The 15,515-nt window shown below is 41.3% G+C and overlaps 1 protein-coding gene across 2 annotated transcripts in view; it reads left to right on the top strand.

Annotated features, from left to right (window-relative positions):
• The first annotated feature begins 272 nt into the window (after positions 1-272).
• furinb (furin (paired basic amino acid cleaving enzyme) b) overlaps positions 273-15,515 on the top strand; it is a 183,842-nt gene continuing 168,599 nt past the window's right edge. Inside the window, exons 1-2 of one of the 2 annotated variants that reach the window (XM_030730647.1) lie at positions 273-760; positions 8,363-8,640. In XM_030730647.1, coding sequence (XP_030586507.1) covers positions 8,464-8,640 — 177 coding nt within the window. In that variant the 5' untranslated portion in view covers positions 273-760; positions 8,363-8,463. Of the gene's footprint in view, positions 761-1,007; positions 1,125-8,362; positions 8,641-15,515 lie in introns of those variants that run through there. The other variant, XM_030730648.1, reaches the window with a different exon arrangement.

Raw genomic sequence — 15,515 nt, 5'->3', positions numbered from 1 at the left:
TCATATCATGTATTTATCAAGGTTTAGTCATTATTTTAGCTACTCTTATATTCGTTTATACTTTTAACTGCTATTCACCATATATGTACACCTCATATGATGAGACGAATACATTTATTTAGCCTGCTTTATCGAATGAAAAGAGGATTAGGGTGACTTTAGGCGAGTATCCACAATGGCCCGCCCCTTTAACCGACTGCGGTAATACAAATCAAGCCCACACGATAAGCCGCTCGCTCTAAAAGTGACGTATTTCCTGGAGAAAAGGGTTCGTGTTAAGTTGTTGTCATTTTCATCCAATCGTGAACCGCTTTATTGTATTGGCACGTAGCGGCTTATACTTCCCTTTGTCTACCCGTGCTGTTTATTTTTTACGTGGGTAAATTAAAACCAGCGTTACTTTAGTACGCAAGCAAGCCACGTGAAATGACTTAAACATGTTAGAAGAAGCCTCTAAAGAAATAACTGGGCTCGACGGTGGAAGTTTACTGGCAAAATAGAACCATGGTGGCTGTAAGTTGGTGGGGGGTGACGAGCAAGACGGGATAGTTGAATTGAGCACTTTTGGGTGAGGATGGGTGCATGCGGGTAGCGTTACAAATTAATCTCCTGGACCAAGTAGAGGGCGTGAAGCGTCAGATTAAATGTAAAGTTGCAAGTGAAACCCGCAGGAGGAGGAATGGGAGTCTCCGCACGGAGGGAGAAGAAGAGGATGAGGAGGCATGCCGTCTCGGTCCTCACTGGCATCTGACTTGCTAAGGTAACTCCCACGACTGACAGTTGCTTTATTGTTTAGCTAGTTTTGTTTTTCTTTTTTTAAAATAAAATCCGCGAGTTTGATGTGTTCAAAGCTGGGAGGGGAGCTGTGGCAGAGTGGGTGGGAACAATGGGAGTATTAGCGGAAAGCATTTTAGCAGTCTCTACCAGCGCTGCCAACAGCGCTCACCAGTCCTCCCAGTCAGGTAAACCCTTCCCCAATCTGGGTAACATTACAAAAAGAAGGGGAAAAAACAGTACAGAAGAATCTCTCTCCCTTTTTTTTTTAAATTGAAAAAAGATGGCTTAGTGACATAGTTGACCAGCTCTGCTCCGACGCGCTTCCCCTCTGCAGAAGTTTATTGGTGGTAAGATAACGTAATTGTCTTAACTGTTATATTTACAGTGCTGTTTTCCGCAGAATGTATTTGGTTCGGTTAATTCAGATTGACAGTCTGCTTTTCACTGTTCTCTGCCTGTCTTGCGAGCACACTTTTATTTTCTCGGGCTCGTACTTTTTCACCCTGAAGATTTAATAGATATAAACCTCATCAAATACATTTATCTGTGTAAGGTGAAGATTGCGAGTACATTTCAGTTCTGTTTCTCTGGCAGAGCTAAAAACATCACCAGGCATCGCGCTAGTCCTCAAAAAAAGCTGTATATGCGCTTGTTTGAAGAGCTCAATTTGAGCAAACGAGCAGCAAAACTAAACTTAATGTGATCCGGGGGATTCTGTTCCTACCCTATTGGTAATATTGTTTGTACCTCTAGTGCAATTCCCACTAGAAGCTCAGCAAGGGAGGAAGTCAAGGTCACTGGCTGCTGAGGCAAAAAGTACGGCTCAGGGCATCTTTCTTAGACTACACTACATCACCACATCAAAGATCGACTGATCTTCTGTGCCTTTCTTTTAGGTCTAGGGGAAGATATCTTATTAAGTTTATGTAGACAAAGACGGAGTCTGCCCTAAACTTTCCAGCCTCTGCTTGGTTTGTCACCTGTACTCTTAAATCCAGTACCTGTGGTTCTAAAGGTGTGAGCTCTTAGCAGCACATGGTTTATAAGACACATAAAACAGGAATGCAGTGACGGAGAAATATGTAGGGAGACAAACTTGTCAACAATATAACTCATCTATAAACTAGGAAAGAGGGTGTTGTGGATGAGGAGGAAGTTTACCGCGGGGGATAAATGCCAAGATTCAGATGGCTGTTAAAAATGGGGTTGGATCCCTCTATGGGACATTACTTACAGAATTGATTCTTCCTCCTGGACACATTGATGCTGCTGCCCCAGACAACATTTTTATCAGGCCTTTCCATCTCTGTAACTTATAGACAGTGGGAGCTAGGATGGATTAGGCTTTAGTGGTAATCAGTCATGGCGTTCTTACTCGCTACACAGCGCGGCTCAGATGATCACCGTACAGCTCACTTCCAGCTGGGTAGCACGGCCCTGATAGAGCACAACATGCCTGTGCAGTGCCTCTGGCTTTCCAATCGCACTCTAACTTGAAGCAATTTTCCCTCTCAGGAAAGGATACTTGGCTGTCAGTGGTACTTCACAAATGCTGCAGCTCAGTTGTGTGGCTTGGTTTTCTGTGAGAGGCCGGCCCAGAGCACATGGTGGGTGTTGATATGGCTGTTGGGCAGCCTGAAATAGAGCTGGAGTGCTGCATATGGTCTGTCACAGCTTTGTGTTCTTGTCATTGCTAATGGAAATTGGCAGTTCCTCTCCATCAAGCAAAGAAATGGATATTGATAAAATTTTGATCTATACCAATGCTCTTATTGATTCAGCTTGCAGACTCTTTATCGATTCGCATGTGATTAATTTTTTGTGTGTGGAAAAAATAGGCCTACGTGGGTTTTTAGCATTAAAGAAACTTTAATGAGTCTGAACACAGTGTGACAGAGCAGGAAAAAAGCTTTGTTGTGACTCAGGTGTGCAAAAGCTCTACCGCTATGAGTTTGATGTCATGGGTTTGTAATACCCAGCTGTTGTAAAAATATTCCAGCACAAATTTAAAAAAGGAACTGATATTCTTGGAAATGATTCCGATGGGTTGGAAAGTTTGGAACCAATTGTTGACTGGAATTTTATTCACATCTCTCAGCAGGGGCGGATGCTATTTTGTCTCATTATGTTTGTCATGTCTCTCCAGATTGTCAGGTAGATCACTTTTACCCTGTTGGGAATATACTTGTGGTAGTAGTGTGCTGTTGACTAAGCAGTTCCATCAGAGCTCCTGGGAATCAAGTCTTTTCCAAATAAAGGAAAATAAAATTGGGAATTTCCTTGTCTTAAGAAACTAGTTTCAGTCAGGGTCATGCTGTTGATATTATGGTTGCATTTGACTGATGGGGCTTTAATTAGTATTGTACATTATTCCCTTGTTATTTATTAATCTTTGCACTCAGCAATAAGTACTGGGGTTTTATGTCCAATACAAACATGGAAATCAGAAAGTCTTAAAATAAATAATGACTGAATTACTGGGTGATATTTTTTATGCAATTTCTGTTTGGCAAGGATCCCTCTAATTTGATTATAAGAAAGCTGTAACAGAGATACGTGAAGTCAGATACTTTACAACCGGACAAAAAGCTTTTCTTATGCAAGTTGTCAGTAACAGTAAATATAGGAACTAAACAAACTGGAAAGTATATTTCAAATGTGCCTCCAGTTATTGAATTACTTTAAATGACTGGAGGGCAGCACACTGTCGCCACACAGCAAGAAGGCTCCTGCTAGTCGGGTATCCCCCCCCACACACACACACACACACACACACACACACACACAGTCCAGAAACATGCATGATAGACTAACTGGTGATTCTAAATGGGCTGTAAGGTGTTAGCGTAAGTGGTTATCTGTCTATCTGTGTTAGCCCTGCCACATGGAGTAGCAGCCTGTCAGCTCTGTCGCCCAGTGTCAGCTAAGATAGACTCCAGCCCCTCGCGACCCTAGCTGATGGATGTGACACAACAGAAACACGTTTTGCTGCCATAGGTAAATGTCACCTGATTTGTCGATATGCCGATGTCAGTCAGCGACGCCGATGTAAGCTGATACTCCGTTCGGCCAATATATCAATCAGTCACTGTTTGCAGCCTACAAAATGTATTCATATTTGTGTGCCAGAACTGGCACTGATATTATTCATTGATGAGTCAGTTTGGGTAATGATATACTTTATGCTGGTGTATCTGTTAGGCTGTAACTGTAACCGTTAAATTAGATACAACCTATAAAATACAACATTGGGATAATATTGACAAAATACTCAAAGTGCAAAAACACCATATTTATATAACAAAGGAAAAATTGTGGACCATTTTTCAACAGTTTACATCATAACAGATTTTTAATCTGTTTTTTTGCTGCAAGTGTTTCGGGTGCAGGAGCTGCAGTCTAACGGCCTAGTGAAGTTATCAAAACATTAATTAATGGACATTGCTGATGCACTGCTGATCCATCTCCCTCTAATCTCAAAGAGCTTGAATAATGAGGGCGTCAAAGCACATGAATCAGTCTGTGCTAATCTTTCACAACAAAGCCTGCAAAGTTCTGCTGACCACCGAGCAAGGCCATGGGAGCAGTTGATGTGAAGTCTCCTCATGCAGGACAGCTTAGTTGTCGATGCTGAAGAACATGAGTGGATTTTGAATTGTATAGCTAGAATGCCATGACAAAAGTATTTTTTATAAAAAGTAACCTGTTGTTGTTGCTTCTCCTCTGTTCCAGCAGTAAGAAATGATTTGTGAAAAAATAAATAGATAAAAGATTTCTTGATTAAAATTTCTTGCCCTCCTTATCAATAGGGCCTATTTAACAACTTTTAGAGGTCTGACAATAACTTGAAACAGAAAGTGCTCAATTAATAATTCAAATCTGTCACGTTATTTTAGCAAACCATGGGTCATTTATCCATCCCTGCACTTTCACTGAAGCTTCACTGTGGTACTAATCTCAAAAGAGGTCATGCAACTCATTTTCTATTTTCATTGCAGCTGAGATTCTGAAATCTTAGTTCTCCTTTAGTTTGAAGGTTGAAGCTACATCTCAGTTTTAGGCCTTTGATGTATATTGTAAGAGTAGCAGCCACTTGTTAATTCCTCTCTAGGCTGCGTTTTGGAAGAAGGTGTTTTGGGAGTTGTATTATAATGTGCTTGTTATTTTCTGCAATGCTGTATGAGGGGGAGGGACCCCATCAGTACCACCTCTACCCCCCCCCCCCCCCCCCCCCCCCTCCCCATCTATTCTTCCATCTCTCAGCCGTCTCAGTAACAGCAGACCCCTGCTCCTGTTTTTGTGGTGCTAGCATAGCATCTAATGAGCTCAGAAGAAATACTACAGAGGAAGAGTGACAGCTCGTGGTCATGTTTCCATCACTTCTCCTGTTGTGCTCAAATCACACCCACACCACATTTGTGAAGCCACAGACATATTCAGTGAGCATCTACTCTTTGAATAGTTTGAATGCACATAATTGTCCATAAATGGGCTAATTGTTTGAAAGAATGAGGGATTGAGAGTATTTTCTGGGAAGTGAGGAGTTTAAGGCAAAAACAACAGCTACCTCCAAATGCTCACTGCCAATAGCATTTGTTTTGGACTTGGGAGCTTTTCCTCATCTGTCCACAAAGAAGGGCTTTTAGTCAAAATGGAAAATTTGTAATTACCCACTAACCCATCTTTTAACCAGCAACATTTCCAGACTCCTCCTGTAGGATCCCGAGGTTCTCGAAGGCCAGAAGACACATATAATGTATCTGGAGGAATTTTGGTCTAACCTGAAGTCCTTAGGATAGCTTTCACTGCATGAACACCCAGAGCTGGCTTCTTTTTAACATGAAGGAGTAGTGGATATACTCCAAGCTCTCTCAGATGTTCAAGCTTCCCACTCAGTTTCTATGGGTGTGCTTACATTAGGTATGGCTGTCTTGTACTGTGTGCCAGCATGATAGTCCCAACTCCCTTGTACCCAAAAAGCATCCTTGAAAAACATGCTTGCAGAGCACAATTAGGTTTGTGATTTCAAGGATTTTTGTGGCCAGATAGGGGAAAGTGGTGCCACACTGTCTTCTCACATGCACTAAACATTTGCTGATTACCTAAATGGTTTTTGGCTGTAGCTCTACGAAGCATAGCATTCTGTGTGTGGGCACAATTAGTTATCACATTACAGGAGTACCACAGAATCACACCTAGGTCCACCTCTTCAAGCAGGTCAGAGCACAATACACAGCAATTGCACTAGTCAAACGAACTAGAATTTGGGGGTTAAATGTAACCTGGCATGGTGTGAGTGCAACTTGAGCACAGCCACCCTGCAAAGGAAAATACTTTCAGCCAGTTGCATCCACAACCTCATTATTTCTATCACTGCCCAGAACTCATGACCATAAATGAGTGTCAGAATGTAGATTGACTGCTCCATCTACCCATTACTTGTGAAAAAAATGCCAAGATACCTTCGCTTGAGAAAGTAACAAACCTGTCTATAGGGAGCAATACACTGTTTTCCTGCATAATTGAAGGGTAGAGGCTGAAACTTTCCCAGATGTGGGATAAAATGTTTTTAGTTGCATTGCTAATCTAAAATGCTGCCATCTTTCTATCCACAACGTTCTCAGCATTGTGTGGCCTTCTCAAAGCTATCATCTTAAGTTAACATGAAGAGACAGAGCAAGCTTTTTGACAGTTTGAATACCTGCCAGGTGTATTAAATAACTGTGCACAAGTAAGTGCACCTAAGTAAATGGGAACTACTGAAGGCTATAGACAGTCATTGTCATATTTATTGGTACCTGATGGTGGTGCTAGATAAAGTGTGCTGGGGTTTTACTGTTGGAGAGCTGAGAAAGTTTGAGCATGTGCCCAGGTATTTTGTAATGAGACTGCTACAAAACATCAAGAGCACTGATCATCACAGTATAACAAAAGGTTGTTAAACCTATGGGATATCAGTCTGTCCATTTTGGAACCACAGGCAGAAAGGCCATTACATAAGAAGAGCTAGACAAGGTTATAGAAGGGCATCAGCCCAGCACCAGGACATCTGCTCCTTTGTGCTAGGAGGAACAGCAAGAGCACTGCCAGAGCCCTACAGCATGACCTCCAGTGGGCTACCCGTGTATGTTTCTGACCAAACTGTCAGAAACATATACAGAATCAGGCTCCATAAGGGTAGCATGAGGTCCCAGTAGCCCAGCACAGTGCAGCTCAATTGGCATTCGCCTGAGAACACCAGAACTGGCAGGTCCACCGTTGGCATTGTGTTCTCTTCAGAGATGAGAGCAGCTTCGCACTGACCACTTGTGACAGATGCCACTGCAGCCTCAGTCTTTCACATCTATCACGTTTACAATATTTTATACTAACTAACTGGATAGAATGATATCCCTGAAGGTTAACTGACTTTATGTTATACACCTTATTAAAGCAGTTAACGGCTAACTTAACAGCTGCACACCAACCCCCCCCCCCCCCCCCCCCCCCCCCCCCAAAAAAAAAAAAAAACAACTCAGTGCTAGTGGCCCTACAGGCTTGTACTACATTTACAGAAAACCCTGATGTTTAGCAATTTTAACATAGATACTCTGGATGTGTGTGTGTGGTCAGCCGATTTCCCAATTTTTGCTTCTATTTAGGGTTGATATGACAAATTCAGTGAATTTACAGCATCTGAGATTGGTTTTCTTTTCTCATCAGTTACTGTAAGTGTATAACAGGGATTGACACATTTGATATCATTGTGATATCATGTTTGTAGGATCAGAAGTGTGACTGGACAGGCATTTAGGCCTGCATGGTTTCCTTCCTTTTCTCTCTTAGGATAAGTTGATATACTCAGCAGATACCCACACCTTATCTGTCTTCACACTCTGAGTCAGTTAACTTACCTTAAAGCTTTCTTTTTTATGTTTGACTTTTATGTAGGCTCTTTTCTTATGATCTAAAGAGTTACAAATCAAAGGCCAGAAGAGTCCCTCAGTCTGAAAATCTTCCTCATTTGAACATCTGCTCAAATAATGGTCCGTTTTATCGTGCTTATTTTACTATTCTGTTAAATGTGGTGAAAAGTACCTTTTCATACCTAATAAGCAGCCTGATATTAAAAAATGGAATACCCCATAATGAAGAGTAGTGTCTGAGTAAGAATTTAAATATTCTCTTCCTCGGAAATCTTTCGTCTCTTTTTGCCAGTAGCTGTGTATTAGTTTGCTAGGAGCTCTTCCTGTATTGCAGCAACATGCCTACTGTATATCATTATCATACATTACCATTTCAAGTCTCAAAAAAAATGAAAGAGAATTGGAAAATGATTTAGTTTTTGGCAGAGCCCTTGTCTGTTTCTGACCTAATATTTATGCTTTGCACATTTATTAAGACGTGGTCTTCTTCTCAGAGTTTGACAGCACACAGTGAGCTAAGTTTTATGCGTGATAAGGTCTGTGGGTGTGGTGTCTATTTTTGAGGCAGTTCTGGATTTGCTTTTTGAATGGTGTCTGCGGTAGGTAATTCAGACCCAAGAGTGACCCAGTTAAGAAGGCCATGTTTTTGTTTATAGCTTGCTCTGTCCTCTCATCTCTAGGCCAGTGTTCTACTTTGCTGCTGTAAGGTGGAGCATCCCCACTCTGCCTGGGATACAGCAACAGACGGACAGATAAACTGCCCTGTGAAGTTCTCCTTTTAATGGATGCCAGGGCGGCCCTGCTCTTCTTGTGGACAGTCTTTGTCCTGCTGACAGCTGAACTGAATTGGATTGATGCTGCAAAGGTCTACACCAACACGTGGGCTGTCCAGGTCAATGGGGGACCTGGGGTGGCTGACCGCATTGCCAGGGAACATGGTTTCATCAACCACGGCCCTGTAAGTTCTACTTCTATTACCCTGTTATTATTACTGTGACTGAACTGTTATATTACATATTCTGCATGTGTGTGTGTGCATTAGTTTCTGTCCTATTTACTACCTACCTACTATATTTCACTTTACATTTCACATTTCTCTACACAGCCACAGCGTTGTACAGCAGGTGTATATCAGTGTTACAAAACAAGTGTACATCAAAGCAGAGTATGAGAGAGCCTGACATGACACCTACAGAATATTCCTTTTTTTAGTGAATTGCTAAAGTCTGGCCTCCCCCACTTCTTGTAGCTTAAGTGGGGCATGCATGACTTCTTACCATACTGGCACACACTTGTCTTTACAGAATAGTGGTAGAAATAGACGGGAATAATAAGGATATTTTAGGGTCTAGAGGGAGGTGGTTCTGTTTAATTATGATGTAGCTAGTTTAATTTTATTGCTAGCACTTCAGTTGCTGTTTTTGGGCTTTCCAATTCATTTTATTTAATTAAACTGTTGTATCACAGTTTTGAGATACCAGAAAGAAAAACAACTGTCAGAAGGTGAAGAATGGGGAGGAGAGAAGCAGAAGGAGTAGTGACTTATTTTTCTTTCAGCATATTAGGTCCCTCGCATATCAAAATGCTTCCAAGGCTAAGCTTTTTCATATTTGTGTTCAGCACTTGACAGTGAGTCGCTATTTGGTCCCCTTTTCCCTTGTTGCTCCACTTGAGACTTTACTTCATTTGCATGTGTCTTTGTGGAGCTGCCGGGGTGCTACACACACACACACACACACACACACACACACACACACACACACCGCCACTGAACAGCCCTATGGATTACTTCTTACGAATATGCGTAGGACGTTCTGCATATTCCCGTCCCACCTCTATCCACCTCAAATAAAGAGGATTCAATGAAAGAGAGGTTTGCAAAATTAAATCGGGCTGATCTTCCCTTCCTTTTTATTGTCAAAGATGGTTTTGACTAAAGTGCAAATCCAAAGTTTTCAGTCTTTTGTGCAAATGGATAGTTGTAGTTTAGGTTTTTTGACAATCTGAATAAGATTAGACTTGTGTCACCAGGAAATGCTCTTTACGTCCATTATATTAAATCACATCCATGTGACTTAACGTTGAGCCTCTCCAAGGGACTTAAGTCTTTTTTATATCTGCAGTTTCTTTAGTATTGATGTAGATACAGCAGTTGCTTCAGTCTTAAACAGTAAAAAACTATTGTACTGCAGGGTAAAAGAAAGCTTCAGTGTACTGGTCCCCTGACAAATTTATACTTTAAAATGATTCTGTAAATTCTAGATAGAGAATCAATTTATAGTCTTAATAAATTGGGTAAAATGACCCTATCAATATACTGCTCACAAAATACAGATATGTACTCTAGAGACACAATGGTCTACAGCCAAAAAAGTATTTCTTCTCAGAATGAGGTAATTCATCTTTCTCTCATATTCCTCTAATATGATCCCTGTCCCTAAAAAAAGAAGCAGCTTTAATCAGTTTCTCCCTTGTGTTTATCACTGTTGCCCTCATTTCACCCAACTACAGGAACATGTTGTGCCGCTGCCTATAATACCACTTCGTTAAAGGATTGATATTTAGTTTTTCAATTTCTGTTAATTAGTGATAATGTCAAATGAAGAGATGCTGGAAGAAAGCAGAGAAATAAATCCTCTAAGACGACTCTGGGCTGCTAAATCTGTGATTTCATGTGGCAGATTGTCAGTTTAGTACACGTGAAATTAAAGTCAGATCCTGAAGAATGAAAGAGAATTGCAGCCTCATTTTGAAGCGTGGTCTATAAGAAAAACCCACTTACCTCACCCCAGCCAAACCTTTAAGCACTTTTCTCCAAAAGTGGAGTGTTTTTTTTCCCCTGCACTTTGGATGTGAGAGGCAGATATTCAAACAGTGGTTATAGATGGCTGCAAGTTTAGAAAGGAATAAAGCTAGTGTAGCATGATATTATGGACAGAAAAGTGCTGGATGACTGGAAGAAATTTTGTATTATCCACTATGTGGAATTAGATTTTGTAGGAGTACATCTTCAGTCATTTTTTTACAGAGGCACCCAAATAAGTTTTATTTTAGTCTCTCCTGAGTGGGTGCTATGAGAGAATGATGATATACAGGCTATGTGCAGTATCTGCTCTCTGACAGTGTAGTGTGGGTTATATGAGGGTATGAGTTAGGCAAGACTTGTAGAGCTGGCAGCTTAGAGGGGGAATGACTTATTCATTTTTCCCATCATCCGTGGTGGTTGTTCTATAGGGTGCTTGTGGAGAGGAAAGAGTTTGATATATAATCAGGAATTAATTGGATTTTTATCACTAATGTGATTACAGGATCATCATATAACTGATTATTTATTCACTGTAGTGCTTAGAAACACCTTATTGTCTTGGTGTGTCTTTATGTATTTGTAGATTCACTTATGATGTTTCAGCCTAATTTTCTTTGTGTGTGTGTGTGTGTGTGTGTGTGTGTGTGTGTGTGTGTGAGTTTGCTTCTGTCAAAATTGGGGACTTGGATCAGCTCACACACCAGTCAATTGGGGGCTCCATTGCCTTTGGGGACCAAAACCACCGTCCCCAATTAGATTTGCCCCTTACAGTGATCAGCATGCTCTAAAACATATTTTAATCCAAAAATCTCCACTGTCCCTAAAAGTGACATTTTTCGGTTTTTTTGTGTGTGTGTATGAGCTTTCCCTCGTAATTTCTCACAATCTGTGTATAACTCTATGTTGCCCCCTAGTGGAAGTGTGTGAAATTGTTTAGGACCCAACGGAGAGCTCAACTTTTGCCTGATGATAATTATTTATTATTTAAAGTTAACTTAATTTTCCTGATTAAAAAAAGTCCTAAGCAGTTTAAAACCTTTCTAAAAAACTTAAAATAGCTTTCTAAATTTGTACTAAATATAAAAAGAATATGCCAGGGGTATGTTAGCATTGAACTGTGTCATTAGCATTAGCTATACTGTCTAACTCTAAATGTTGGTGTCAAAAAAACTGTATGCTTATTACTTTGCCAAGCCAAGCCAAGCCAAGTTTATTTATAAAGCACTTTAAAAACAGTAACCACTGACCAAAGTGCTGTACATAAAACACATCAGGACAAGACAAGATAAAATTTAAAAAGGTAATTAAAAAAAATATATAAATAAATAAATTTTTACATAAATAGAATAAAATAAATAAAAACTATAAAATACACAGTTTATCCTAAAAAATAAATAAATAAAATAAAAACAAAACAAAACAGCAGCTCATACTAGTCAAAGGCCAAATGAAAAAGATATGTCTTAAGAGCAGATTTAAAAGTGGCCAGTGACAAGGCCTGTTTAATGCCCAATGGCAGTGAATCCCAGAGTCTAAGAGCTGCCACAGCAAAGCCTCTGTCTCCTCTGAGCCTCCGCTGTGTCCTCGGCACATCAAGGTGCCGTTGGTCAGCTGATCTGAGTGACTGGGAAGGAGCATGTAAGTGCAGAAACTCAGAGAGATAAGGTGGAGCACAGCCATGTAATGACTTAAAAACAAATAAAATGGACTCTTTGGTGGTGTAAATAAACTTTTAAAGGTCTGACTACTCCAAGCCTATGTTTAGTGTTTACTGTGAACATTATATTTCATCCTTTTTCCTCCAGCAATTTACCTAACATAACACAATTACTTTAAATAATGACATATTTAGGTATACTTTCTAAAGAGAGAGAAAAAAAGAATTAGTAACAAGGTTAGAGAATTAATTTAAAAAAGAAAATTTGCATAACTGATTGTTAACTAAAATGTGGTTTTCTTTTTAGTGCCTTTATATTATTTTAATGCATTACATTTTAATGTAACATTTCCTTTAATATGCTGTTCTTTGTTGAAAAGCTCTTTTAACTATCTTTGGTATGAACTGTTTTGTATTAATAAAACTCATATTTTCCTCATCAAACAATTTTGATTTGATTTTTTGGCAACTAGATGGAGGACACTGGAACATCCAAAAAGGATCGATTGATGTGATTTTGTAACTGTGCCCAAAAACTATTTTTAATATTTCACGAGAAGCAATTATAATGATGTGAAGCAGTTACACAAAAATAATGGTGCAGTTTCTGTTCATATTTGCTTGCACTTTTTTATATACAGAATAATAGGAGATCTATGCTGGGGCTTTACATGAATTACCGAACATCCTTGATACTGGTGTTACAACCTATTTTAGATGTTTCTGAAATTTCAGTTAAATTTCAGTTGAGATTTGGAACAGTAATCTGAAGTTTGGAGAAAGAGCTAAGCTAAATTTGAATTTCAGTGTTAACACCTTTTAGGCATGCAACATTAGTACATAAAACCTAATTACTAGCTAACCTAATTTGGTTAAGAGCTGAACAATAAAGAGAAAACGATCCAAAACCCTTCAAATTAATTGAACTAAATTCATATCATAATTACAAGACTGCCCTGGATATGAAGCTCTGGCACCCTGTGCCTCTTGAGGTTCAAACTGCACAACCCTCATGCAGGAGCTTTTAATCCAGGCTTAACATGGTAAGCTCCTCCTATACGATAAGCTACCATTAATTGGCATCAGTCACCATAGCAAAATTGCAAACAATCAAAACACCAAATATTAAGCAGTATCCAGAGCTAATGATAAAACTGTGATGCCATTAATTTGTTTGATTACAGCTTGTGTATATAAGGCTTTGGAGACCACTAGCTCTGGTTTGGTATTCTACACTGGAAAAAAAAAACACCTGACAGTAAGATGAAAACAAACAACACATCCTTTCATCCTAAACCAGCTACCACTAGGTGCCCTTGTGACAATGAAGAGTCTAAAAATAAAAGAAAAAATTCAATCCTGGATTCAAGGGACAAAATTAGTTTCTTCTGTAGGGTGGCTGGACTGGGCCCTAGAGATAGGGTGAAGAACTCTGTCTGGTGGAGCTCAAAGGAAAGAAACTGCTCCACCACACTGAAATTAGTCAACTGAGGTGGTTTAGCATGTGATCAGGTTGTCCACTTGGTACTTCTCTGGGCACATCCCAGTGACTGGGATCTCCCCTGAGAAAATCTAGAGTTTGCTGGAGAGACTATATATCCCTTTTGGCCTGGGAACACATTGGGATCCACCGAAATGAGCAGCAAAGTATTGCCTGAGACACTGTAAAACCGTTCCTGATTTGGTGGTTCTCTCATTGTTGACCCTCAAATGCAGCTGTTTCTGTAAATACTAAAGCAGATATAATTTATTAAAAACTACATCTTGTACATCCTCCTTGATGTCTACAACATCAAGGAGGCATACAGCTCATCACCTCTGCCTCCCCTGGGGGGCTCAGATCACAACCTGGTTCATCTCCAGCCTGTGTACAAACCCTTGGTACACAGAGAACCAGTTGTGACACACACAGTGAAGAAATGGTCTGAGGAGACTGAAGAAGCTCTGAGAGACTGCTTTAGCTCCACTGTGTGGGAAGAGCTTTGTGCCCCTCATGGGGAGGACATCGACAGCATCACGGACTGCATCACTGATTACATCAATTTCTGTGTGGAAAACACTGTGCCCACCAGGAGGGTACGGTGTTTTTCAAACAACAAACCCTGGATCAACTCTGAAATAAAGGCTCTCCTGAAGGAGAAGAAGAGAGCCTTTAGATCAGGAAATAAGGAGGAGCTGAGAGCCGTGCAGAAGGATCTGAGAAGGAAAATCAGGGATGGAAAAAACATCTACAGGAAGAAGATGGAGGACCAGCTACAGCAGAGCAACATCAGTGGGGTTTGGAGGAGTTTGAACTCAATTTCAGGCCACAAACCAAGCCCTAGGGTTGTGGGAGACTTAGAGTGGGTGAACAACCTGAACCAGTTCTTTAACAGGTTTGACCAGCCACCCACCCCTCCCCCAGCCCAGTTCCCCCTGCTGTCAGCCCCACCATCTTTAATGACTGCCAACCTTTCTTCTTCTTGGGACCTCACACCTCTCAGCTATCAGCCATCACCCACCCCCTTCACTTCTGAGGACTCCATCTCACAACCCCCATCCCCCACCTCCATCTTGTCCCTCTCAACTCATCATGTGAGGAAGGAGCTACGTAAAATCAAGGTGCGAAAGGCTGCTGGTCCAGACGGCATCAGCTCCAGGCTGCTGAGGTGCTGCGCAGATCAGCTGTGTGGCATCATGGGATACATGTTCAACCTGAGCTTGAAGCTGGGGAAAGTACCACAACTGTGGAAGACCTCCTGTGTGGTACCGGTACCAAAGACCAAACATCCAAAGGATCTTAGCAGCTACAGGCCGGTAGCCCTGACATCGCATCTAATGAAGACCCTCGAGAGGCTGGTCCTCAACCATCTACGCCTCATGGTGTCGTCTTCGTTGGACCCGCTGCAGTTCGCCTACTGGCCTGGCATCGGGGTGGATGACGCCATCATCTACCTCCTGCACCGAGCTCTGACCCACCTGGAGAAGCCTGGAAGCACTGTGAGGATCATGTTCTTTGATTTCTCCAGTGCTTTTAACACCATCCAGCCAGGACTTCTGAGAGATAAGCTGGAACTGTCAGGAGTGGACCATCACATCTCCAAGTGGATACTGGACTACCTCACTGACCGCCCACAGTACGTGAGGACACAGGGCTGTGTCTCTGACAGGCTGGTCTGCAGTACGGGGGCCCCACAGGGAACTGTGCTGGCACCGTTCCTCTTCACCCTCTACACTGCAGACTTCTCCATCAACTCCCCACGCTGCCATCTGCAGAAGTTCTCTGACGACTCTGCCATAGTTGGCCTCATCACAGGTGAGGATGACTCAGAGTACAGACAGTGGACTCAGGACTTTGTGGACTGGTGCCAGCGGAACCACCTCCTGATCA

The sequence above is a fragment of the Archocentrus centrarchus genome, chromosome 6 (genome assembly GCF_007364275.1).
Source record: "Archocentrus centrarchus isolate MPI-CPG fArcCen1 chromosome 6, fArcCen1, whole genome shotgun sequence".
Classification (NCBI taxonomy): domain Eukaryota; kingdom Metazoa; phylum Chordata; class Actinopteri; order Cichliformes; family Cichlidae; genus Archocentrus; species Archocentrus centrarchus.
Note: the sequence above shows the minus strand (reverse complement) of the source record. Positions and strands in the feature narration are given on the sequence as shown.